The sequence below is a fragment of the Coffea arabica genome, chromosome 11c (genome assembly GCF_036785885.1).
Source record: "Coffea arabica cultivar ET-39 chromosome 11c, Coffea Arabica ET-39 HiFi, whole genome shotgun sequence".
Lineage (NCBI taxonomy): Eukaryota > Viridiplantae > Streptophyta > Magnoliopsida > Gentianales > Rubiaceae > Coffea > Coffea arabica.
The window spans coordinates 39,175,119-39,198,511 of NC_092330.1; the positions used below are offsets into that span (position 1 = coordinate 39,175,119).

The window sequence follows — 23,393 nt, forward strand, 5'->3', positions numbered from 1 at the left end:
ATGCAGCTTTTGGTTCCCTAGGGTTGCATCAGAATTTGGTAATAGAGTATATGAGGATGTTAAAAAAATTTCGTGGTCATATAAACATTTAGTATAGTTAGGCAAGAATATGCATTTCCTGGCCAAGTTTTAGTCTCCGAATGCAAGCCTAGACAGCATGTCCATCTTACAGGATCTTGATCTTCCAGACCATAAACTATTAATGCAAGAAAAAATTTATTTAATTAATTTCATTTGTTATTGGGTCGTTTTGTGGTAATCTAAAAATTTTTTTTTTTCAAACGGTAAAGTTACGCACAAGTTAAATTAAAATTAGCCGAAACACTTCGAGGTTGAACCTAGGATGGTAATCTAATTGTTAGACAACCAAATTTTCCAAGTGAAGCGTACAAACGTTGTTATTGTTGTTAATCCTGGCTTAGATTTCCATTTCTGTCTTCCATCAAAATCAAAGCCAAATTCATTGAATGTGCCCCTCTCTCTCCCCTCCCCCTCCCCCAACCCCACATCAGTACCAAGCGGAAATGCTTCTATACCATTCCAAAAAAAAAAAAAAAAAAAAAAAAAATCAAAAACCACCAAAATAAAATCGACACAATCTTATCAGGCATCAGCAATTTATGCGAATCCTTGTAGTGCACCTTTGATCTGATGAGAATTCAAATATAGAATCTGCAGAATGTAAAAGTTGCAACTTCCTCAATCATGCAGAGGAGGAGCCATTAGTCCCTGGTAGGCTGGTACAGGATATCATAAATCAATTGTGGAACAGTGCCCTTCTAAAATTTTTTGGACATAAAAGATAGGACATATTATTGGTTTTTTGTTTTAAATAATTTCTTCAGTTGGTGCTATGGTATCTAACTCATCTGTTTCATGTCTAATGAGCTAGGAGATTCCAATGTTCTGCGATGCAGAATTTTCATTATTAGCCGTATACTCGTGGTGGCAAGTCACATGTTTGGTTGCATGGTGAAGCCATTTCCAGATTTTAGAATGAGCATCCCCAAGATCCAAGCCTCCACAGCCCTTTTCGGCTAGAACCATGGTCAGGAAACATGATGATCAGAAAGTTTTACTACATAAAACATATCTAAGCAAACATAAAACTGCTATACTAAGTAGTAGTAATTGATCAAGGGACAAGAAGGCAGAGCAAAGAGAGACTACTATTACCTCATGACTTAGTAAGCAATTACTTAAAGTTCTGAATCCGAGACCGAGAGATCTGGGCCTGTAGAATAAGTTGTGGAAGAGGAGAATCCACAGGAAATCACCGGGATGGGAGGACTAGGGAAGACCAAGATTTGGTCCCTCAAAAACAAAAAATGACCAAAGATTTACCTCAAATCTTCCCCGGTCACCCATCCCACTAATTTCCTGCAGATTAAGCTCCCTTTCCCCCTCATTCCTCCTCTTGCCTTGCTATACAAATATGCATGATCATCCACTGCTCTCTCTCTTTTTTTCTTTTCCTTAATTTTCTGCACAGAATTTTATGAACAAGTGATGGGTTGTAGTAAGAGTAGAAAAAGGAAAGGAAGAAACTCTAGAAACCCATAGGAATGGGAGGACTGGGAAAGAAAAGCCGAATAAAAACCAAGAAAAGATTCGCGCTCTGTAGTTTAGTTGAGCTGCTTTTCTTACCAAACCTCCCATTTCCTCCGGATTTTCCAAGGCATCTTCCTTTTCTCCTACCCCTAATCACTTCTGCCGACTCGAGACCAGAGTGGAATGCTTCGTCACACTATTCATTATATAGAGATGTCTGCACAAATCAGAGGCCCCACCATTTCCATTGAATAATAGTCATTGTCGGCCGGCAGGTGGAAAGAAAGAGAGAAACCACGACGTGACTTCCATGTGCTGTCCTATTGTATTGCCTTGCTGCCGATAGAAGAAAAGCATCCAAGAATTGATAAACCCATTTTGTAAATTATACTATGAGATTTATGGGCATAATTCAAAATCATTCATCAATAAGTTTCTAACATTCCTCAACCAAAAAAATAGAAAATTATATTAATTTCTCTTCATATCTGGTTTTTATGTCTTTTTCTTTTTTCCAGTATTTATAAAATGCCAACGAATCTAACAAAAAAAGGCATATATTCTGAAAAGGCTCATTGTCAAGAAGGTGGTGGGGCAGCGTAAAAGCGCGTTGCGTAGCTTCGAGGCTGCAAAAAGTTGACCAGACAAATGGTAATGGAAGGACCCGTGCGCACCTCGTCAGCTCCTGGTTCGTTGAATTAAAATCCACCGACGCAAGTCTGAGTCATCCGTCTAGATTCATTTGTCCATTCATTCAACCTCTAGTTTTACTATTTTTTTTTAGTAATTATATTGAGTTATTTTCGTCTTGATTGTTTAAAATTTTGTTTTATTTAAATATTGGGAATCTTCTTACACAGTGAGTGAAATCTTTTCATTCAATGGGCAAATTTAATTAGTTATATTTTTTTAGTTGCAAAGTTGTTTAGAGTATTCAAGCATATTTGAGTTTTTTCAGCTCGAGCTCTTTTAAACTCGACTTATTTATATCATACTATTAAGTTCGAGCTCAAATACAATTTTTAACTCGTTACAATAAGTTTAATTTGATGAATCGAACTGAAAAAACTAAAAACTCAATTAAACTCAGACTCATTGAATAAGTCTTAAATTGTACCTTTAATATAATATAAGCTAGTCTAAGAGTAAGAGTAGTAGCTTTAAACTAGTCTTAAGGGTGCCATTAATATTATATAAATTAGTGTAAGAATACGTGCCTTGAACGTTGTATGTTTCGTCTTTCGAGATTTTTTTTTTTTACTATTGTAACATGGTTTTTATTTTTATTTTTTAAAAGAACCTACTAGGTTGAATGAAAAATTAATCTATCTCTATATACATTTATTTAGTTTTATGTTTTAGCCTAGGTAAAGGGCACTTTTTTCCTATGTTTGCTTCTAATTTTTTTTAGTCTACGTTTGATACTTCATTTTGGTATTACTCAAGGATTATGCTGCAAGAGGTAAATTGAACCTCTTGAATCACTACCTTAATACAAATTACTCATATTACTGGGAGTTCAAATTACAAGACTTGGGTAAATACTCAAAGTAGACTTTTTTTTTTTTTTGCAGTTCATGATCTCATCTTTTTGCAATCACAGTTGCAAATCTGTTCATCTTGTTTTGGCTTTGTTCACAGGGGTGCAGTGGAAGAGTGTTTTTGGTTGATTTCATTACAAATAGGAAGAAATTTTTGTTTACTCTATTACATGATTTCTTCTTTTACATCAACTATAAATCTCACGTTTAGTAGCTGGTACTAGAGGAATACATATCACTCTTTGCCTTGGGAAAATTCAAAGCTCTAATAACTTTTTTGCCAGACGAATAACACAACTAAAATGAAAAACACAATTTCGAAGCTTTGAAGCCAGTTATTCACCAACTCAATGAATGAACTGAAATCATCTAACAGCCAATCAAGCATATATCCTTTGATTTACTGGTCCCTGAAGAAGAACTCAAGTAACATGTAATCTGCAAAAAAAAAAAAAGACAACCACAGCTCAAATCACATGGTTTATCTGACCATAAAATCAGCAGAAAATCATACTCTAGCATGAACATAAATCTGAATATAAAAAGGCAGAGAGATGATAAGACAACTGAAAGCTTTTACCATTGCAGAATACATGCAGAGCAACCAGAGATGTAAAAGAACAAGTTTGGGAAAGGGAGGGACCCCAAGAAATCACCGGCATGGGAGGCCTGGGAAAGGATATCATCTCCAACCTTTTCAAGAAAACGATTTTTTCAAGCGTATCCTTTCCAAGGCCCCCACGCCAGCGATTTCTTGCAGAGATCCATCTGCCTTTCCCTCTTCGTCCAATCTTTCGACCATTGAACATTTGTGAAGGGCATGAAGGGAACTGGAGAAACCTCAGGAAGAGACCATTGGGCTCGGGGGGGTTTTGGTAACAGCCAATCTGTGCTATGAGTATTGCCTCCAAGGTTTAATATATAGCTGTAGCAGTTACCAATCCACCGACCCCCAAAAGCTTTTCCTCCATTTCCATCCTATCCAGTTCTTTCTAGATCTACGGTGGCATACTTGGCTTTTTAGTACTGATTCTGATCGTAAGAAAGAAATGGTGGCTGAGGTTCGTTTGGTGCGGTCCTGGAGTAGGGTGGTCCAAAACCTACTACGAAGTCTGGTACCAAATAAAAGAACAAAGGAGTCTAAAATAGCCGCCCACCGAGAAGAAATTTTTAGAAAAATGAAAATTAAGAAATATATAATAATCGCATTGACATCGTATGGATCACGGGTATGGTTTTGGATCTCAACAATCTTGAGCTGCTCATGTTAGATGTTTCTAGTTGGATGAAAAGAACGCTCCTAAATAAATAAGGCCTCTCCTTACAATTCAACAACAACAGTGAAGAAATTATACAGTTCCATTCAAACTCATCAGTGTCAAAAGGGATGCAAATGATTTTCCAAAGAAGCTGCGGTATAACATAACGTCTCAACAGGGTCACAGCCATACTCTTTTTTGGCTGTGAATTACTGAATTTATTACTTTTAGAGTTTGGTCTCTTAACATTTTTAATACTTTTAACAATCAAAAGCCCACCAGATTGGTTTTGAGCAAATCAAGAATGCTGTCAAGTGGAGGTTAGCATACTACTCCACTTTTGCTGTTGTTCAAAGTCAAGTACAGAGATGTTCTTGAACCTTGGGAGATACATTCAACTTGACTATGGCTACCTTTTTTTTTTAATGGATAATATATAGCTCTCTTCTCGACAGAGGCAAGCTTTTTAAATCCAACACCACATTATATATACTTTTTCGCCTGTTTTATACTACTGACGAAATTCTTACCTCTCCTATCCTCCAGTTGTTTTAGACATTATTATTAGAAACAAACATCTACTTCGTAATTTTTTTTTCCCTCTTATTAATACAGCTTGCCTTTCCCCAAAAAATGTAGTGATTTTCTGTTGGCTTTCAAGATGGCCATCCAATAACAGACCCCTGATTTTTGTAAGAGAGTGAAGTCAAATACATGTGAAAAGGATTAAGATCACGGTCTCATCAATTTGCAGTCATACTTGCTGCAATTGCGTGCACGGAACTTGTTTTGCTTTGTTTCAGCGTTTTTATTCGCTGGTTTCATTAGCCAGCCAATCCCAATACTCACTCCGCATTGGATTCTCTGATTGAGCATCAATTGCAAATTGCAAAGATAAAAGAATATCTTCGCTTTAGCTTCTGAGTAAGAACCGCAAGTCAGATCGATGCTCAGAGGAAACTCTTTTCCTTATCTTGATTTAAAACTCTCGTATTATTATTATCTTAAATAATTTGTATTTTCAACCTCAGAAAACCTCCCAACATATATCACTTTGCTTCCCTAAAAGGGGCAAGCTAAAAAAAGAAAAGAACCAAAGAGAAACTGGAGAACAAAATAATTTTGGCCTTCATGATGATATCATGCCAATTGGACTGGACTCAGTTCTCAGAACCGGAGCTTACTATTGATCTTAGGTGAGTGAGAATCGAAAACAATTTCTGTCAACATGATTTTTGATAAATTCTTTCTCCTCTCCGCTAATCTTCACATTTGGTACAGAGTATTTTCTCCCTTCTGCCTATCCAAACTCGAAGGTCGAAGGCGTTTTGCGAGACAACAAAACACCATTGAAGTAAATTGGAAAACTTTGAGGTCGAATTTTTCACTCAATTAACCAAACATTATACCTAACTCAAAATCATTCACAAACTCAATATTTAACATAAAAAATCTGACAGCTAATCAAGCATCATTTGATTTACCGGTTCCCCAAGCAAAACGTACTAGCGTATAATCTGCAAATGATAAGATGACAAAACTCAGAGCCAATGGTTTACCTGACCCGAAAATCAGCAGAAAATCAAAAATTTTTTTTTTTTTTTTGTAAATAATCAGCAGAAAATCAAAACCTAGCACAAACATAAATCTCAATATAAATAATCAGATGTTAAGATACCCGAAAGATTTTACCATATCTGCAGAGCAGTCTGAGATCTAAAAGAACAAAGGTTGGGAAAGGCAGGGATCCCAAGAAATCATCGGTATGGGTGGATTGGGAAAGGATATAATCTTCAACCGTTCAAAATTTTTTGACTTTCTTTTTTTCTTTCTAAGCAAAGGGTTTTTTACTTTTTTCATGCATATCCTCTCCCACACACCCACACCAACAATTTCTTGCAAAAACCCATCTGCCTTTCCCTCTTCGTCCCATCTTTCGACCAGTTCACATATGTAAAGGGTATGAAGGGAATCGGAGAAACCTCAGGAAGGCCATTGGACTCGGTGGGCTTGGTAACACAGCCAATCTGTGCTACCAGTATTGTCTCCGAAGTTTAACAGACAGCAGCAGCTGTTGCCAACCCACAGATTTCCAAAAGCTTTCCCTAGCTATTCCTCCATTTCCATCCTATCCTATCCTTTAATTTCTTTCTAGATCTAAAGTGGTATCCTTTGGCTTTTTGGTACTGACTCTGATCGTCAGAAATGGCGGCTGAAGTTTATTAGTGAGGTCTTGGAGCCGTGGAGTGGAAAACCTACTGAGAGAGTCTGGTATTCTTTACACCATATAAATATAAATAGGAGGTCTGACTTAGCCCATTGGGTAGGAATCTTAACAATTTTGAAAGTGTATATAGTCTTGCAGTGTACCATTCATGCTCATCATAACCAAACCAGGCCCAAAGTTCCCCCAGCCTTAAAGCATACCTTGGGCTGTTGGGGTGAATAAACCATTCTATAGTAGCCAGCCTACAAAGCTGCCCGAGTTCTGCAGCGGATACTCCTCAAAATTAGATTGGAGCGTTACTACTCTTCATTGTTTCCTTAAACCAGGGGAAAATGTTGAATAGCCCAACTACCTTTAAACTATTTTTTGCAAGCGGCCTGTCCTTTCTTAGCCTTCTATCAAATTCTGCTAATTCTGATCATCTTCAAAGTGACGTATCTAAAAGTTTCTTCCAAAAACATATAACGAAATCGAATACTAGCCTGATAGTTGATACAAGAGAGGCAGAATGCATCTTAAAGGCTTTCATTTTTAAACTATCTATTTTGTGATTTTGGGTTTTCTGTGTCTGCAGTTAAAGTAATGCATCACCTTAGTTACTAATAGTATCAGATCAGACACCGAGTCATTGAGCAATTCCTCTGTAACTTCATGAGTTCTCTAGTCATCACTCCTAATATTGTAAAACAGTGATAAAACGAGGTCCGTCACTAAAGTAAGCTCACATCTGGTTTACACCGTATCCAGAAAATGAAGAAGAACAAAACCGACGTAGAATGTCAAATATTTGCAATTTCAAGGAAATGCTTACATAGTTACATAGCCGTGTGCATATCACAATCCAAAAAGATCTCTATCATTTGCTTCTTATTGCTCCTTCGTTTCATGAACTAAAAACAACCACGTAAACAGTGCACACTAACTCATCAAAGGTGCACTGCCGAGAAATGGTACCATTAATCTCCTTGACTACGGATCATACAGTTTTTTTTTTAATCAAGCAGTTTGTATTATCACATCAGTGGACCTTAGCCTTATTGCCTATTAATCTTTTGCTTACTTTGAAGAACAAAAACACCGTTGCATACCAGCCAAGACTTCTGCAATTGTCCAACATCATTTAGGGGAGTTATAATCATGGACCTAACGATTGAGTGGCTTTAGGGGCCTGATATTCATGGACCTGATGAGCTTCTCCTCATCAGTGAGGGTGTGGCGGAAGTGGCATCGGTGTCCATAAGGGCAGTGATCACCGTTCAACACCATGCGGCATACCTCAGTCTTGTACCTTGGGTGGCGAAGTACAGGGCGCAGCTCCTTAATTCCATGAGCAAATTGGCAGTTCTCTCCATAGGGACATTCCCCGGTCTCTTGCCATTTGTTACACAACTCGGTTTTGAACATTCCCTGATTGTAGACCTCCAGCTCAACAGCTTGCTTCTCCTTTTCCCTTCCTGGAACATACACCCTTTGCTGCACTCACATCATCAAACACGTTAGCTAACAATCATGCGACCAGGGCATTGGCTAGAAATGGATGATGCTCAGCCAAAACACCAGACATTTCCTAGAGTTACTCGTTTTGCCTTTAGTATAAAATATATTCCTGATTCATGCAACAAACTTGGCAATCCCCAGTCTCATAAAGAAAGTAGTGGGAAAGCATAAACAAAATAAATCTCAAATGGAAATTAGCATTTGATGAATTCTAAAGAAAATAAACCTGGAAAAGAGATTCACCATTGTATTGCGATAACAATTCACTTAACTGATCAAAACAACACTCAGTAAGTTTTCATGTCTCTTAGTGAATTCTAAACAGCTTCATCAAAAAAACGAATTAACACATCGAGAAGTCAGGCCAAATGGTTTACAGATGCCCTCAATAAGACAATCAATGTCACCTAATATTAGAATATAGTATAAAAATTTCCTGATGAGGCTGTGTTAAGCACTTAAGCTTTAGTTCTGTAGACCTATTAACACAACCCAGTCAACATATCGACCACTATGATCACAGTGCTTTCTGGTTTAAAGAAAACAGAATCAGGGACAACTAATTAATGTACTACTGTACCCCAAATCCCAATTTAGCCAATAGAAAAGTTTCAACAATTAACAAATTTACTTCTTTATAGCTGTATTTTTTATGGGATCCAGTTACCTTATATATCTGCCCTTCGCTGCTTCCACCAGTTTGAACAGTCTTCAATTTCCTATCAGACCGAACAGAGATACTTTTTGGCAAGGAAACCCGATTCACTTCATCATTCTCACTTCCTTCAGCCAGATCCGTATCCACCGTGGTGTCCTGACTGGTATCCTCCCCAGCACCCTCCACATCATCTCCCCTGTTTCTCCTGTCTTCGTTAGCCCCGTCCCCCAAATTCATCTTGTCCAATCCATGCAACACTGAACTCATATCAGAACCCGGACCAAGCCCCAGACCCGACAACTCAACAGACGCAGCATACTCCGAAGTTGCTCTCAGCAATACGCTCAGTCGATTCGTCAACTCGGCATTGATCATTTTTAGACTGATATTCTCTTGGCGCAACGCTTGCGCTTCCTTGGCGGTCTCTTCCATGTAAGAAAGCACCGTGTACTGGCGGTCTATGAGTTCCTGATGGTGGTGCAGGTCCGTTAACATGTCAGAGTGACGCAACCGTGACATCATCATTCTGATTTCCAGTTCCGACAGCCGGTAAGGCGCCAAGCCTATGTCACCTGGGTAATTTACGAATGGTAACGGTGGCGACGCCGGTGGTAGCGGAATGTTGTTGAAGCTCACGTCATTCCTCGCTGTTCTGCCACCTCTTTGCCCAGTTTTAGAGATTTCTTTCTCCATTTCCATGATTTCTCAACAGATTTCTATGAAATTTAGCTGCAGCAATTTTTAAAAAATTAATTTTCTTGGAAACTAAGTAATATATGTCACATGAACAGAAAAAATCCTCCATACTAATGTTAGATGAAAAAATACGAACAACTAATGCAGTTGAACACAACCGGATCTCCGAGACGCTTATTCTGATTTTCCGCGTAATTATTGAGCAAATATGAATAAATGCAAATAAGTTTATCTATATCTATAGTTAAAACCTGATTCTCGTGTCTCGCTATATTCTTCTCTGTAAAACTTAAGTATACGACCATAAGTAGGTATATGCATATTCATCTATGTGCATATTGCATAAATTCTGTTCATATTCATCTTCGAACGGAAAAGATTGCAAATTTCATTTAATTTCCTGGAAAGTTCACGAAATTGCAGCGTCATTCGAGCTTCTGGCTAACATTAATGAATTTTCACAACGAAACATCGAAGATCATCCAAAAGCTAGAATTTACACATAAACAGCGTTCGATTGGAGTAATAAAAATGGCGATTACGTATAGTCTAAATTAACTTAAAAAATTAGTTAAAGCTGAAATTAACAGGAGAATTAATCAACCAAAACAACAGGAAATAAACTCAAAATTGAATTAATTACTACTTCTATAAACGAAGACCTCTAAGAAAAGAGTAATGAATTGATTAATTACCTGAAAACAAGAACAAAAATGAGTTAAGCAGCAACGGAAGTGAACTTCAGCTGTATAGAGAGAAATGAGCGAGTTTTAGAGAGAGAAACTGAGTCTGGAAAATGGAACTGGAGAAGAAGGCAGAGAGGTTTTATAGTTGTACTTGTGACTTGACAGGGGTAGTTTGGGAAAAGATGATGATTTACACTAACTGCTTCGTTTGTTTTGCAGCTCTCTTCCAAGATTTGGTATAAATCCCGCTCTTCAAAGGGTATAAAGGTAATTGTAACTATAGTGGAGTCGGTTACGTATTTGTCAAGGCCTGATACCGGATAGGATTTTGAGCGGGAAAAGTAACGACTTTGGCATTATGAATGAGCTTGTCAGAGGTATACCCTTGATGAACTGTTAATTTACGAAAATGTCATCACCCTACATGCCCTTGTCCCCCTTTTTCATTTCAGGGTATAACACTTATTCCACATTTCTACTCCACTAGTTTTTAAAACATTATTAGTAATTACAAAATTCTGTCTCTTTGATGTTAAAATAAAATTTGGCAATATTCCTTTTCTCTTTGACATAATTTTATCACGAAAAAGGCTATAAGTTTGTAGTATGACAAACAGTGTTAACAATCGACCACTTATTGAAACAAAAATTATATCTGCATGGCTAAGAAAAATATGATTGTCAATTATGTTTTCAAGTACAAAAAAACTCTAACTTATTATCTTCAAGTAGTGGGTGAGGCACTAATTAGTAAGGGAAAAATAAAAACAAAAATATAGAATAACAAATTAGTTGCAGTAAAGGAATTAATTACAAAGTAGTGGGAATTTCTATATAAACGTGAAAGTATGAAGCATGAGTCGTAGATAAGTATAGTAGGAGCAGTTATATGAATACGGGAATAGGAAATACATTACTTCATCATGCAAAAATAAAATCGAAATAACAAACAATGACATGTTGTTTTAACACCAAACCCATTGCTCACGGATTATATATAGAAAGTTACAGTGAATTATGAAGTAAAACAAGGGTCCAATAGAGCCTTGACCAAGTGAGTTAAGTGACTTTTTCCGGGTCTCTTTCCATGCTGCGGTTAGTGAGGGCTGTTTGATTGCTAATATCGCTTGTATTGAAAGCTTATAGTTGGTGATAGTGGTTTAGGAGAGTTCATTTTTTGGGTCATTGGAATCTAACTTGATTAGGACATTCTGTCATTTGGTAGGGATGCCATGATGGATACTTGAGAGAGTTTGCTTCGCTGCTACAACTTTAACTAACTAGTTTCACTCGTTTCCAATCAAAAGGATTTCATTTGTTTGATGAATGCCATGATCCTCACAACTTTGCCCAAAACAAAGGACTTGTTTTTGGTACGTCAAACTTTGGTTGTTAAGCGAGCTGGCTGTTTAGTACCTCTTTACTTAAACCATTAACCGTATAATAATGTTTGATCTTCCTCCTCTTATTACATCTAGGCGATTCTCTACACAAATTTATACTCGTCCAAATGCACGTCAATAGTTTTTGGTAGATAGGAACGCGCCCATAAGATTACCTTGCTCTTCCATTTCAATCATGATCAACAGAAACTGATAGGTGAAGTTGTGAACTAGGGCAACAAATGAACAATGGACAATGTTTTACAATAAAGTTGAACTCCAGCCAAATTGATTGCAAAAATCAGAAACGCTTATTACTTTGGGCCATATTTAGATTACATGATGAAGTACACGAGCTTTTTTAACCTATCTTGCCATGCTTCTTCTATTTTATGGTCAAAGACAGAATAATATTTAATCGACAAATGCCAAAAGCCTATTTTTACAAACAGATAGACGAGAAAATACAGATCACCCAACTTGCCTAGAGACTCTGTCATTCTGATGCTTTCAAGTTTCAGCTTCTAGCATATATTCTCTTTCACTTCTGATCCTGATGATACAGATACGCCGAGTGCCTCACTGTGCATTTATTTCCATTTGCAATTTACTAATTAATGAATTATTTTAAGGATTATAAACAGCTCTTCACATTCATTTACATTTCCGTGATCAGTAAACCATCATCACCACGAGTTTGATAAACAATGAATAATCACAAGCTACCGATTTAGCACCTTGAGAGACCTTATGTTGATGGACCTGATGACTTTTTCCTGGTCAGTGAGAGTGTGGCGGAAGTGGCAGCGATGTCCATAAGGGCAGTGATCACCATTCAGCACCATGCGACACACCTCTGTCTTGTATCGTGGGTGGCGAATTACAGGGCGAAGCTCCTGAATTCCATGAGCAAATTGGCAGTGGTCTCCATATGGGCATGCCCCAGTTTCTTGCCATTTGTTGCAGAGTTCAGTCTTGAACATGCCTTGATTGTAGACCTCCAGTTCAAGTGGCTGCTCTTCCTTTTTCCCTCCTCGCACGAAGACTTTATGCTACATTCATATTGTCACTGAAATACATCAGTTTACTAATTAAGAACCACCCTGCAGACAATAAGCAGTCGCTGTATATGATGGGGTCCTTTGTGCTCGTGACCATGACATAAATCCTCATCATACGTGTAAAGATAAAAACGCAAACAAAACCAGTGCACCTATCTTTCACAAGTCCAAGAAGCAGAAAAAGGAGCTAAATTTTCTCTTGCACAAGTTAAATTTGGACCACATAAAGCATAAAGAAGATTGCACACATCGTCTTTGATAGCCATGTCTCCTAATACAAGGGAAAGATAACCAAAAAGTAACAAGAGAAAGATCAGAAAAGAAAAGCCAAAAGTATCTTACTGAAGCTCCCAAGTCCTAAGGAACTCGAGTAATGCAATTCAATTAATTAGCTCTAGTTAAGATTGATCTCTTGACCGCAGTAGATGCTAATCCCAAGATTTAATTCCAGAGAGTTGCAAGAATGGCAATAAGTAATTATCAAAGCATAGCAGAGTAGAGAAACGCTGGGATAAAATCAGTAAACCAGACAGCAAAATTTACCGTGTCATCCCAGATTTTGCTACGGTTCTGTACCTTATTTACCTTCCCGCCACCATTCCCACCAGGTTGAACCGGCTTCAAGTATCCAGTGGACCGAATCGATATGCTCTTGGGCAACAGAATCCTGCCCGGGGTCCCTTCCCCACTCCCTTCTACTCCACCAGATTCCATCACACTCGTCGGACTCGGACTGTCCCCATCAGCCGCCGGGCCACTCCAAGCATTCCCCTCATTAACTCCAGCTCCATCCGCCAAACTCATCCTACTCAACCCATTCAACAAAGAATCCACATTCAAACCCGGGTCCACACCCGAGAACCCTAACGATGCGGCGTACTCCGTCGTGGCTTTGATCAACAATCCCAACCGATTGGTCAACTCAGCATTGACCATTTTCAGATTAATGTTCTCTTGCCGGAGTGCTTGGGCTTGCTTGGCGGCCTCTTTCATGTAAGAAAGCACGGTGTTTTGGCGGTCCACGAGGTCCTGATGGTGGTGCAGGTCTGTTAGCAAATCAGATTGATGCAAGCGTGACGCCATCATTATTTCCTTTTCGTACGTCGTGAACTCTCCGCCGTCTGATTCGTAATTGAGAAATGACGGCGATGGTGATGGCGATCGGGAAATGTCGTTGTAGCTTAAGTTCCTCCTGATATTGCTTGTTCCTCCATGAACCGATGTTATCGAGCTTTCTTTCTCCATCTTCCTCTCGCCCCCTGTCTCTCTCTCTAGCTGCAGGATGAAGAAAACAGATTAAAATTTCTGAAAATTGCAATTTCCAGCAAATCATAAAGGAAATAAATGTGCTTAATTTTGAAGCCTATACATGTGGAGGCGGATTAAGAATTAGAGCGAGGAAGATTATTGGATGTATTACCTGATAAAACAGTGATTGGTTGAGGTTTTAGCTGGTCTAGAGAGAGAAAGGAGAACTGTAGAGAGAGAAACTGAGACTGGAAATTAATGGAGAAGATGATCAGAGAGACTTTTATAGATAAATGCTACTGATTTAAGGGGTAGTTTCGGAAATTTGCGCGACCGTTTAGTTTGTTACTTTGTTTCCCGCACTACTAACTAACTTTTGGGAAGGTTCAAAAAGAAAATGTAAAATCTGAGCTTTGGGTTCTTCTGACCGAATTTGCCCTTCATAAATTACCGAGTCTTGCTGGAGTTTGTGAGGGTATTCCGGTAATTATGAGTTGATGCTTGTCAAGCCTCCTGTTAACGCCTTAATTTTTTTTTCCTCTTAAATATAAGAGTTGGATATCCCCAATACTGAGCTTTTGAATATTGAAATTCAAATAATTCAGTTGATGCCATAAAAATGAGAGTTGGATGTTCCTAACAATTTTATTTTTTGGTGTTAAGAGTCCTTGAATTCAAATCATAATGAAAACGATTTTGAGGGGCAGAATTTTCTTCTTGCTATGATAGAAAGGAATGACTTATGCTTAAAGGGTTATACTCTTCCCTTGAATTGATTCTTTTAAGTATTAAATTAGATTTCCATTCTGATTCTTTTAGTTTGAACTTGTGCTAAAAATACCAATTCAATACGAAATTTTTAGTTTAAGTCATATTATCACATATTGAATTGACAGGGTAATGTGTCATTTTAGAGTTTAGACCCAAGCCGCCTGCCCAAAAAAAAAAAATAAAGGTATCAAACCAAAATGGACCAAAAATATTTTCCTGTAGTATTTGTGAATTTTTCTTTTTTGCGGTAAGTGGATGAATTGAAAATCTTTTACTTATAATCTTCTACCTTACCATCCAATCTAATCCTACTCCAGCATCAGAGTTGTTTAACGAACCGAACTGTTCGGTAGCTCGGTTCGTTCGACACATTCGTGTTCGTGAAAGACTCGTTTGAAACCTTAAACAAACTGAGTTCGAACGAATTTTTTTGTTTGATTAATAATCGAACGAACACGAGCATATTTGAGAGTTTTAACGAACGTTCACGAACATGGACATAATTATTATTTGACAAATTTTAGGATTAATTTTATGGCTAGACTTTTATATTTGGAGGGTTTTATTTGTTATTTTTATGTTAATGTTAATTATATAGTTAATAAATAATAGAATTTAGTCTCCTAGTGCCTTAATTATTTTTTAGAATGATTAATAATTTGTATGGCATATTTAAGGCTTAAAATAATTTGGATTCGAGCATTTAGAGTATGTTTGCGAACGGTTCGTTTATGTTAAACGAGTCAAATATGAACTCGAACTCAAACATGAACTTTACTTAACGAGTTGAATACGAACACAGGTTTAGAGTTCGAAAATTAACGAACGAACAAGAACGTTGTTCGAATCGCTTAACAAACAAAGTTCAAACATGAGATTATCGGTTCGATTCGGCTCTAAGTATCAGAGTATCTGTGACTCGAGACTCAATGCTGCTCAAATTTCTAGTGAGGCTCAATGCTGCTCAAATTTCTAGTGTGTATAACAGTCAAATCAAAATGTCCCATTTTTCAGATCTCAAATCAACTTGCAATCCTTTACACCCCAAAAAAAAAAGAAAAAGAAAAAAGATCAGAACTCCTGCTCCGTAATTTCAATGCTGCATTTGCGGTTAGTGACACACTACTATTTGATAACTGTAGTTGCGTAGTTGAGAAGTTTTTTTTTTTTTTGTTGGGGGGAGGGGGGGGGGGGGTTATGGTGATGGTGGTGGTTTTGGGCGTTCCCAATTTCTCTGTCATTGGAAAATTCAATCTATTTTTATCTTGAAATTGATTGAGACATGTGTCATTTGGAAAGAGAATGTTCATGATGGCTTTGTAGTGTTTGCTTCTTTGTTACACCTTTTAACTAACTTGTTCCTCTAATATTCTTCCAATCAAAACTTAAATCATATAAGTTTGGTAAAACCCATGATCCCACAATCCCACATTTGGCTTAAGCAATCACTTCTTTCTTGGTATGTCATAGCTGTTAAGCTTAGCTAGCAATGTATTACTTTTCACTGACCTTTACATTAAAGTTTTATCTTCCTTCCCTTTCTGTTAGACTATCTCAACAATCAAGTGTCTAATTTAGTCACAGATCTATGTAAGCTCATCTGATTTTGCATCTATGGTATTTCCATTTCATATGCAAGTTACTTGAAATCCAGGAATAAGGGCAAGAGTTGAATATGGCCTCCTCTCAGCACATACAATTGGCTGTCTCTTGTGAGATGCACTTCAAACTACAGATTTTATAGTTGTAATTAGATAACTTAATCAAAATGGTTATCAATTTCCTTTTCTTGTCTTTCCAGTTTGCTCCTTGTCCTTTTCTTGATGGCCACTCCAAGACCAGCAGACAAAGAACTGTGACAATGTCTACGTATTGAATTTACATGAGATGAGACCATAAACAGGGCACTTAAAGAGATGAGTATAATGCCTGCAGGATCAGATTTTTTTCAGGCGAAACTTATACTGGATAGCTCTAATAGCTATGAAGTGGGATAAGGATGTGCAACCTCAACCAACAGCAGAGCAGAATGGGTACTAGGTCACTATCTGAGCTGTAAATTCATCAGTGTTTTAATAGTTATCAAATCAACAGTCTATGGATCACAAAAGTTCAGGCATCCACTACACAAACTGCAGGGCTTCTATTACCGTTAAAAGAAATGAAACTTCCATGCTAGAAGCAGCTTCCACGCATCCCAAAATTGTTTATCTCATAGAATTAAGAAATCATCAAACAACTGTACTTTCTCAGGATTTTCTTTTTACTCTTGTATCACCTGTGCGGTCGATCTGACAGAGGGAAGGTTATTTTGCACACCTGTTTTTTCTGTTTTTTTTCATCTTGTATTGTATTGCGAAAAGTACTCTCTTGATATCTTTGCACCAAACGAAAGACTAGTACTGTCACAATTTGCTTTCTTTAACAAATGGGCTAATAGTTCTTGATCTACACAAGGAATCAAGTCAAACATCATTCAGGAAATAATTTGCAGCAGGAGTAAACTGCAATAACAATTGGGTACAGGAAAGCTGAAATATTAGATATATATCATGTTCTGTGAGGACATAACTACAGGCTTTACAAGTTTAAGATTGCGGAAATATCGGGGATGCAGGCAAGCAAATTCAAACAATATGTCAAACATTCTTGTGTTGCTCTGAGAATTCCAAAGAGTAAAACGTCAGGGCATCTTGAAAATGGACACGCAAAAATTTAGTTCTTCAGAAGCTCCGACTAAAATTCACAGAATCAGATTCACATCCACGTATCTTCACAAATTGATCCCTCACCAGTTTTTTAACATCAGATTTAGCTTTTCGAGGTGAATACCGAGATTGCTTGTCCACACTTCAGGTGAAGAAAATGTAGTCAGTAACCAAAAACAAAAGAAAGAGGTAGAGAGATGGCAAGAAAGAGCAAGGCTTACCTTCGCGCCTTCTTCTTTTCTTTATATCTTGTCATGTTATTTTCTTTACATTCTAATTGTGCATTCTCCAAATCAGACAAGTTGCTGGAAAGTTGTTGTCTCTTAAAACTGGAACACGGTTCACTGTCCACACATTCAGCACTGAGCTTTGAAAGAGAAAGGGACAATGCTGAATAAGACGGTTTAATTGAAGGATGTTCCTTGGTTGTAGTGAAGTCAGAAGAGCCAACATCATTGTCAACATTAGCTGAATAAGAGATGCAAACTGAAGAAGATGCTGAGACATCCTGTAATGGATAAAGAGAGGCAAGGAGGAAAAAATTAAAAATGAAAAAAAAAGGGATTAGCATCCACTCCTGTCTTCGACCTTCGGCCCCAGAATACCTGATGACTAGATCAATACAACGGATACCGCTCAAACAATCATTTGCATATACTAAAAAAATATGATTGTGCCTGTCTGATTGTGTTCATTCAATTCTACAGCTCTAAGAAATACACATTTTCTTTTTGTTTTTCTTTGATATTGTACTTTTTTCAACCCTCACAAAGTTCTGTACAACTTCAAATCGACTGCACATAAATGCTTTGACAGCATGTATTGACAAATGATTTTTACTGTAAGCGGCTTTCTTGTCACTGACTTATCTTCATTATTGTCGCTAATTTTCATTTATTACATCTATATGCAGCTTAGACACGTAGCCATATCTGTAATTGTTCTGCTCATTATTTCTTACATTCATTATCTGAATAACATAATCTTTCTTTTTTTTTGACTCTCAAAACACTCTTAAGTTGTATATAATTTCATCCGCTTTGGACTTTACAAGGTGTACTTTTCTGTATGTCAGCCTGGGGGAAGGAGAAGCATCGCAGAGTACAAAAAAGGTGGAGAATGAAAGCTACTACTTTAAATGAAAGAAAATTTCAACTGTCAAGTAGCATATCTAGTCTTCAAGATGTATTCTTGATAATTTTGTTAACAGGGAATAATCCTAAATGAACTATTTCCATATCACTGGAGTTTCTATATTCTGATTCTGTAAGGAGGATACGCTGATAACGAGTCCAGACAAAAATAATTTGTACCTCAACTGATCGTTCATAACCATTGTCTGATTTATTAATAGACATATCCTTCTCTACAGAGGAGCATGTCGTATAATTGTCATCAAGCAGAGCTCTAGCTAGCTCTTGCTCGCCTCCAAAGAGCTCTTCGATGTTTTTGAATGTTGAATCCACATCAGGCATGGTAAAATCATCAGAACATCCTAGCTCATCACAAACTCCTAGGTCTTGCATATTTTGAGTCCAAAGCTGCAAATTTTAAGTTTAAGAAAATGTACATGGCGTTTGAAGAATAAACATGTAATTCATTGACAATTAGCATCATGCTTTTGATACTGTTGTATCATACTCATTAACAAACTTAGTAACTAAACAGAAGTATGAATTGCATTTTGGCATCATTAAATTTGTTGAAATGGAAAATCAAGAACCATAAGTTCAGCAACATTCAGTTGTCATTTGGATGGACAAAAAATTTGCGGGAAAATGCTTATCATATAAAACTAAAAGAAAACTTTGGATCAGCTTTGTGGTGCCTGGACATCCATTTGAACTTCGTGTCCCAAATGAAACACTAGTATGGCATTTAGTTCCACAAATAAGTGACATACTAACAAGGTCATCATGAATAACTGAAGGTGGTATATGATTATGTTCAGAAGCTGTGATATAGGTAATAAGCCACCAAATCTGTCTCATCATGCAGCAGGAGAAAGGGAAGGCATTATTGGAGGTAAATAAGCTACTAAATCTGTCTCATCCTATAGCAGGAGAAAGAAAAGGGAAGGATGGGAGGGAAACTAGAGTAGAATGAGAAAGTACTATGCTATGAAGAATGCAAACTAACGATTTTCATGCACTGCATTAGGTTATAAATCTGATTCTGGCACTTAAAAATATTAAAAAGAAGAATACATTAACTGGTCTTGCTTACCTTAAATTTCTTAGTTTGCAATGTGTAGTAACTTAATTTTCCTAAAACTAGGACATGTTGATTTACAAAAGGTTTTTCTTATTTTATAAGAAAAAAAGTATTGATGTGTAAGAAGGACTGCATTTTATTGGAAATAACTGAGAATATCCTTCTCTGTGATATAGTAAAAAGAGGCACTCCAGTGCACATTAGTGTGGAGTGCGCATTAGTTCCATCATGTTGAATTCATATATGAAACTGAATTTACTTCTTAAGTCATCTTAATGACTCGAAAGAAAGATAACAAAACCTGGCCACTCTGTACTAGACTTTTACACTGCCAGAAGGAGTCCCCGTCCATCTGTGAGAAAGCAAGTTGAAAAGGTTCAGTAGTTGGATTCTCGTGATGACTGCCGTGAAGATCAGAACCAAGATCAAGAGCATGCTGCAAATGTTGATCAAGATTTTCATGCATCTTCCTTTTTGCGTGGAACTTAAATGAAGACATATCAATTTCCCCTTGGCTTCTCATAAAAGAAAATTTTCCATCTCCCTGAGTCAGTTGAAGCCTTTTTAAGTCATTAATCTGTTCCAGTACATGGAAAATATTCTTCCTGTGGACAGCAGCCTGCAAAGTTACACATGTAAGTAATCAATCAGCCTACATTCCTTCATCAATCCTAAGAAACAACATGTATAAAGCTTATGTTATCTTATATTAGCGTACCAAGCTCTCAAAAGTTTGAAGAAGGATAATGGTAAACCAACAGCAAGAAACAGATATTATCTACAATGGAGTAGTTAATGTTGACAGCACTAATCTTATAATGTTAATCAAACTCTACTAAGGCAAACCATGGTATAACTTCGACCAAAAGCTAGGAATAAGTAATTTATTTGGAAGCTGAATCATTTCAGCAGGATGCATAAAATAGATGTTATGGCATAACTGAAGTAAGATGTACCTGTTTTCCAAATAAAATTTGAGCAGGATAAAAAAGACAACTACAAATTGATCATACTGAAGTAGTTATACTTGTTATCTCATGGTTCACTTAGGAACTTTCTCAGAGATACCACATAAATGTTTCAATAATCAGTTCATACAAATCTCGAGCATTGGTTGGGGTCCAATCTAACCTGGTAAAGATGCATGTAAGATGCATCTTTGTGTGGTACAGAGTAGTGAAGCGTGGACAGCAATTATATTTAGTGATATTGCTGGTTGCACCACTCCTTTTTCTTTAGGAAAATTTCTTTCCTGTGTCTCTTTTCTCTCCAAGCTAAATAAAACCTCTTGGTTTGCATCCCCTTAATGTTACTCTTTTAGCAGGTAGAATGATTTCAGAAACCATACAGTCCACAAACAATGAAGAATACTGCAAAGGGCTTGAGAATGACCCCAGCAGCTGCACCATGAAGGAGAAGAAATTTGTTTGGGGAGCAAAGGTAATGAAATGCTTGCTCAGGCGTAGTGAATGACAACCATTTGACATAATTGAATCAGCTGTTTCTTTGCTACGTGTTACTTTTTGAGCTAGGCAACAGAGAGGTCATTTCATTGTTGAAGTACCATTAGAGGCATAAAAATAATTGCAAATCATAGATCATGCATACTGCAAAATCAAACCATAAATTCAGGAAAAGTATGAGAGGAGAAAAAGCATCTCCTTTTGCAGCAGAAGATAGTGACAACAATTGACATGACATCAGATGTAGGAGTGAACCATCTTCTTTAGACTTTGCCCCTTCCTGATTATCAAATAGGCTAGTAAATTGTATGAACTCTTTTTGATTGGAAACTATCACACAAGTATGAAAACGGTCACTATGTACTTTTCTCTTCAACAAATAAGAAAGCTGTGCAAACTGAACTCAACATGAAATGCCTAAATGCCAGTAACAAGTTTAAGGACCTAAATTGACATGAGCTTCTATTCACAGTTGCCGCATATACCTTAGTGCCTTTGCCTCTTGATCGGACTTTGGGTAACTTACTGGTGGTGGAAGCCACATCAAATACTGATGAAATGCCTGCCACTGAGCAAGACTGTCTTGAATTGTTGAAAGTGAGCACCCCTGTACTTACTGCTGCACTTGACGTGGGAAGAGATTGATATTCAGATTTACTATCATTATCCAATTCATTCAAGTCAAGACCCCAGAGTGCCGCAAAATCTTTAGCAGAAGGGCATCCTGTATAACAACTCATCACTTTTCTCTGGTGTTGGGAAGAGAGATCATGTTGGTTGCGGTCACAAGGGCGGCACATAAACATCTGATGATCTGAACACTGAACATAAGAGGGGCGGTATCTGCACGACTCACAAACAATGGCGCGTGTATGCCGGTTGGAAAGAGCATTAGCTGAATGAACCTTGGCATCACAGGACAGGCAAAGATGTGCTGCATCTGCCTTACAGTACACAATTGGTCTTAGGATCAGACAGAATTCACAAGTTTTTTCCATCTCCATGTCACCAGGGAAACATAATACGAACAGCTAACCGTTCACATGCATTCAAGTCCAAGATAAACAGAATTCTGCAGGAATTCCTCCTAGATCCAACCCCAACCAGCAATCAAAAGCGACAAAACAGCATAAGAAAGTCAAATTTTCATTTCATATCTTACCAAACACTAATTTCATCCTTCCATCAAACGTTTAACAGGCGAAACATAACTCAAAAGACTATAGGATATAAATTGCCACCGAGAGATAGGAAAGAAAGAAATGCCATGCAAACAGAGCTAGATCGAACTTAAGGTCACTGGTGAAGGATTAAAGTATTATACCTTTGCAGAATCAAGATAAACTCACGATTTTATCAGGATATTACTTTAGACTCCAAGTCATTAAGTACCACAGCAGTCTACTGCTCAAATTCCATATCAGAATCAAGTGAATTTCACCAAAACACCACCTCCTCTCTCCATCTTTGATCAAATACTACTAATTGCAAATGGGATTTGCTTGAAAACAACGGAAACAACTCGATTAGCTTGACTGGTTCAACTTCACTCAAGAAAGAGCTGCTAAACTTGACTTGCTATAAACTAAAATGAAAGGGCAAAAACTTCCAGGAAATTCCACAATCAACGACTTGAGTCTTGAGCATTAACTGTAACCAACCATTAACTAACCTCAACTTGCTCCTCAAGCAATTGGACTCTCCTGAATCAGAGCGGAAAACCCTTTTTTGTCAGCTGACAGAAACGAAAAAAGAGAGAAAACAGTTGAGCAGAAGTCACAGGAATTAGCATGTGTAGCAGAATTCATTCATCATCAGCAATAGCTTTGAGCTTTGAGTTTTCTTTTCCTCTCTCTCTTTTTTTTTTTTTTTTGGTTAACTTGTTGTCAACTTGTCATCATATCATAACATTTGTTATCTACTTTTTAATTTTTATGGGTGGGTTCTCTATCTTGAACTTTTTGGTATGACGTGGCAGTTCAAGGGAGCAGGCTGTCCTACGTGGACAGAGACACGTAAGCTATGTGTGGCCCCACTTGCGTTATCTCTGCTGCATGTGAAGTTCCTCGTGTGATCCAACAGTTGGTTCCTCAAACCAATGAAAAGGCGACACGTTAGTGCGCAGATTAGAGATGACGGCTGCTAATAAATATGGAAAACTAACCTTAACGAGTTAAGGGAAGCTTCGTGTCCGAGGAAGTGGGACTTTTTTTTTTTTTTTTTTGGGTGGAAAGTGAATGATTCTTCACACAAAATAAGAGAGAGACACAAAGCCTAGACGATCTAAACGGCCCTTTAGAAATTGAAACTTGGGCTCACTTGCAGCTATTGCCCAACGAGAAGACCATGGGCCAGTCTACGTGTTATTAGAACATCTGCATTGGACTTAAACGTAATAAATCTGCCGACACCATGCTCCAGGGTCTATATA

The 23,393-nt window shown here is 37.5% G+C and overlaps 3 protein-coding genes and 1 long non-coding RNA gene across 9 annotated transcripts; all 4 read right to left on the reverse strand.

Annotated features, from left to right (window-relative positions):
• Window positions 1-584: 584 nt before the first annotated feature.
• LOC113716095 (uncharacterized) lies at window positions 585-6,634 on the reverse strand. 2 transcript variants are annotated; one of them, XR_011822973.1, is made up of 3 exons: window positions 3,673-6,634; window positions 1,618-3,530; window positions 585-1,484 (listed from the first exon to the last, which is right to left on the reverse strand). It is a non-coding gene; the product is annotated as an uncharacterized lncRNA (long non-coding RNA). The 2 variants fall into 2 exon arrangements; XR_003454109.2 differs by having other exon boundaries at window positions 585-1,037; window positions 1,177-3,530; window positions 3,673-6,633.
• Window positions 6,635-7,350: 716 nt separating this feature from the next.
• On the reverse strand, window positions 7,351-9,459 carry LOC113716208 (zinc finger CCCH domain-containing protein 15-like). Its single transcript, XM_027240504.2, has 2 exons — window positions 8,743-9,459; window positions 7,351-8,051 (listed from the first exon to the last, which is right to left on the reverse strand). Exons 1-2 carry the CDS (start codon window positions 9,430-9,432, stop codon window positions 7,722-7,724), a joined length of 1,020 nt encoding a protein of 339 aa, XP_027096305.1. The 5' UTR covers window positions 9,433-9,459; the 3' UTR covers window positions 7,351-7,721.
• A 2,321-nt stretch (window positions 9,460-11,780) lies between these two features.
• On the reverse strand, window positions 11,781-14,073 carry LOC113716525 (zinc finger CCCH domain-containing protein 15). 2 transcript variants are annotated; one of them, XM_027240904.2, is made up of 3 exons: window positions 13,979-14,073; window positions 13,135-13,833; window positions 11,781-12,549 (listed from the first exon to the last, which is right to left on the reverse strand). In XM_027240904.2, exons 2-3 carry the CDS (start codon window positions 13,801-13,803, stop codon window positions 12,220-12,222), a joined length of 999 nt encoding a protein of 332 aa, XP_027096705.1. In that variant the 5' UTR covers window positions 13,804-13,833; window positions 13,979-14,073; the 3' UTR covers window positions 11,781-12,219. The 2 variants fall into 2 exon arrangements, with proteins under 2 accessions (XP_027096705.1, XP_027096704.1); XM_027240903.2 differs by having other exon boundaries at window positions 13,102-13,833.
• A 3,025-nt stretch (window positions 14,074-17,098) lies between these two features.
• LOC113717247 (putative zinc finger protein At1g68190) lies at window positions 17,099-22,875 on the reverse strand. Of its 4 annotated transcripts, none has more exons than XM_027241984.2 (6): window positions 22,635-22,875; window positions 21,448-22,049; window positions 19,801-20,118; window positions 18,599-18,826; window positions 17,507-17,793; window positions 17,099-17,427 (listed from the first exon to the last, which is right to left on the reverse strand). In XM_027241984.2, exons 2-6 carry the CDS (start codon window positions 21,964-21,966, stop codon window positions 17,301-17,303), a joined length of 1,479 nt encoding a protein of 492 aa, XP_027097785.2. In that variant the 5' UTR covers window positions 21,967-22,049; window positions 22,635-22,875; the 3' UTR covers window positions 17,099-17,300. The 4 variants fall into 4 exon arrangements, with proteins under 4 accessions (XP_027097785.2, XP_071926695.1, XP_027097784.2 ...); XM_072070594.1 differs by having other exon boundaries at window positions 21,448-22,463; XM_027241983.2 differs by having other exon boundaries at window positions 22,287-22,875.
• Between the last annotated feature and the right edge of the window lie 518 nt (window positions 22,876-23,393).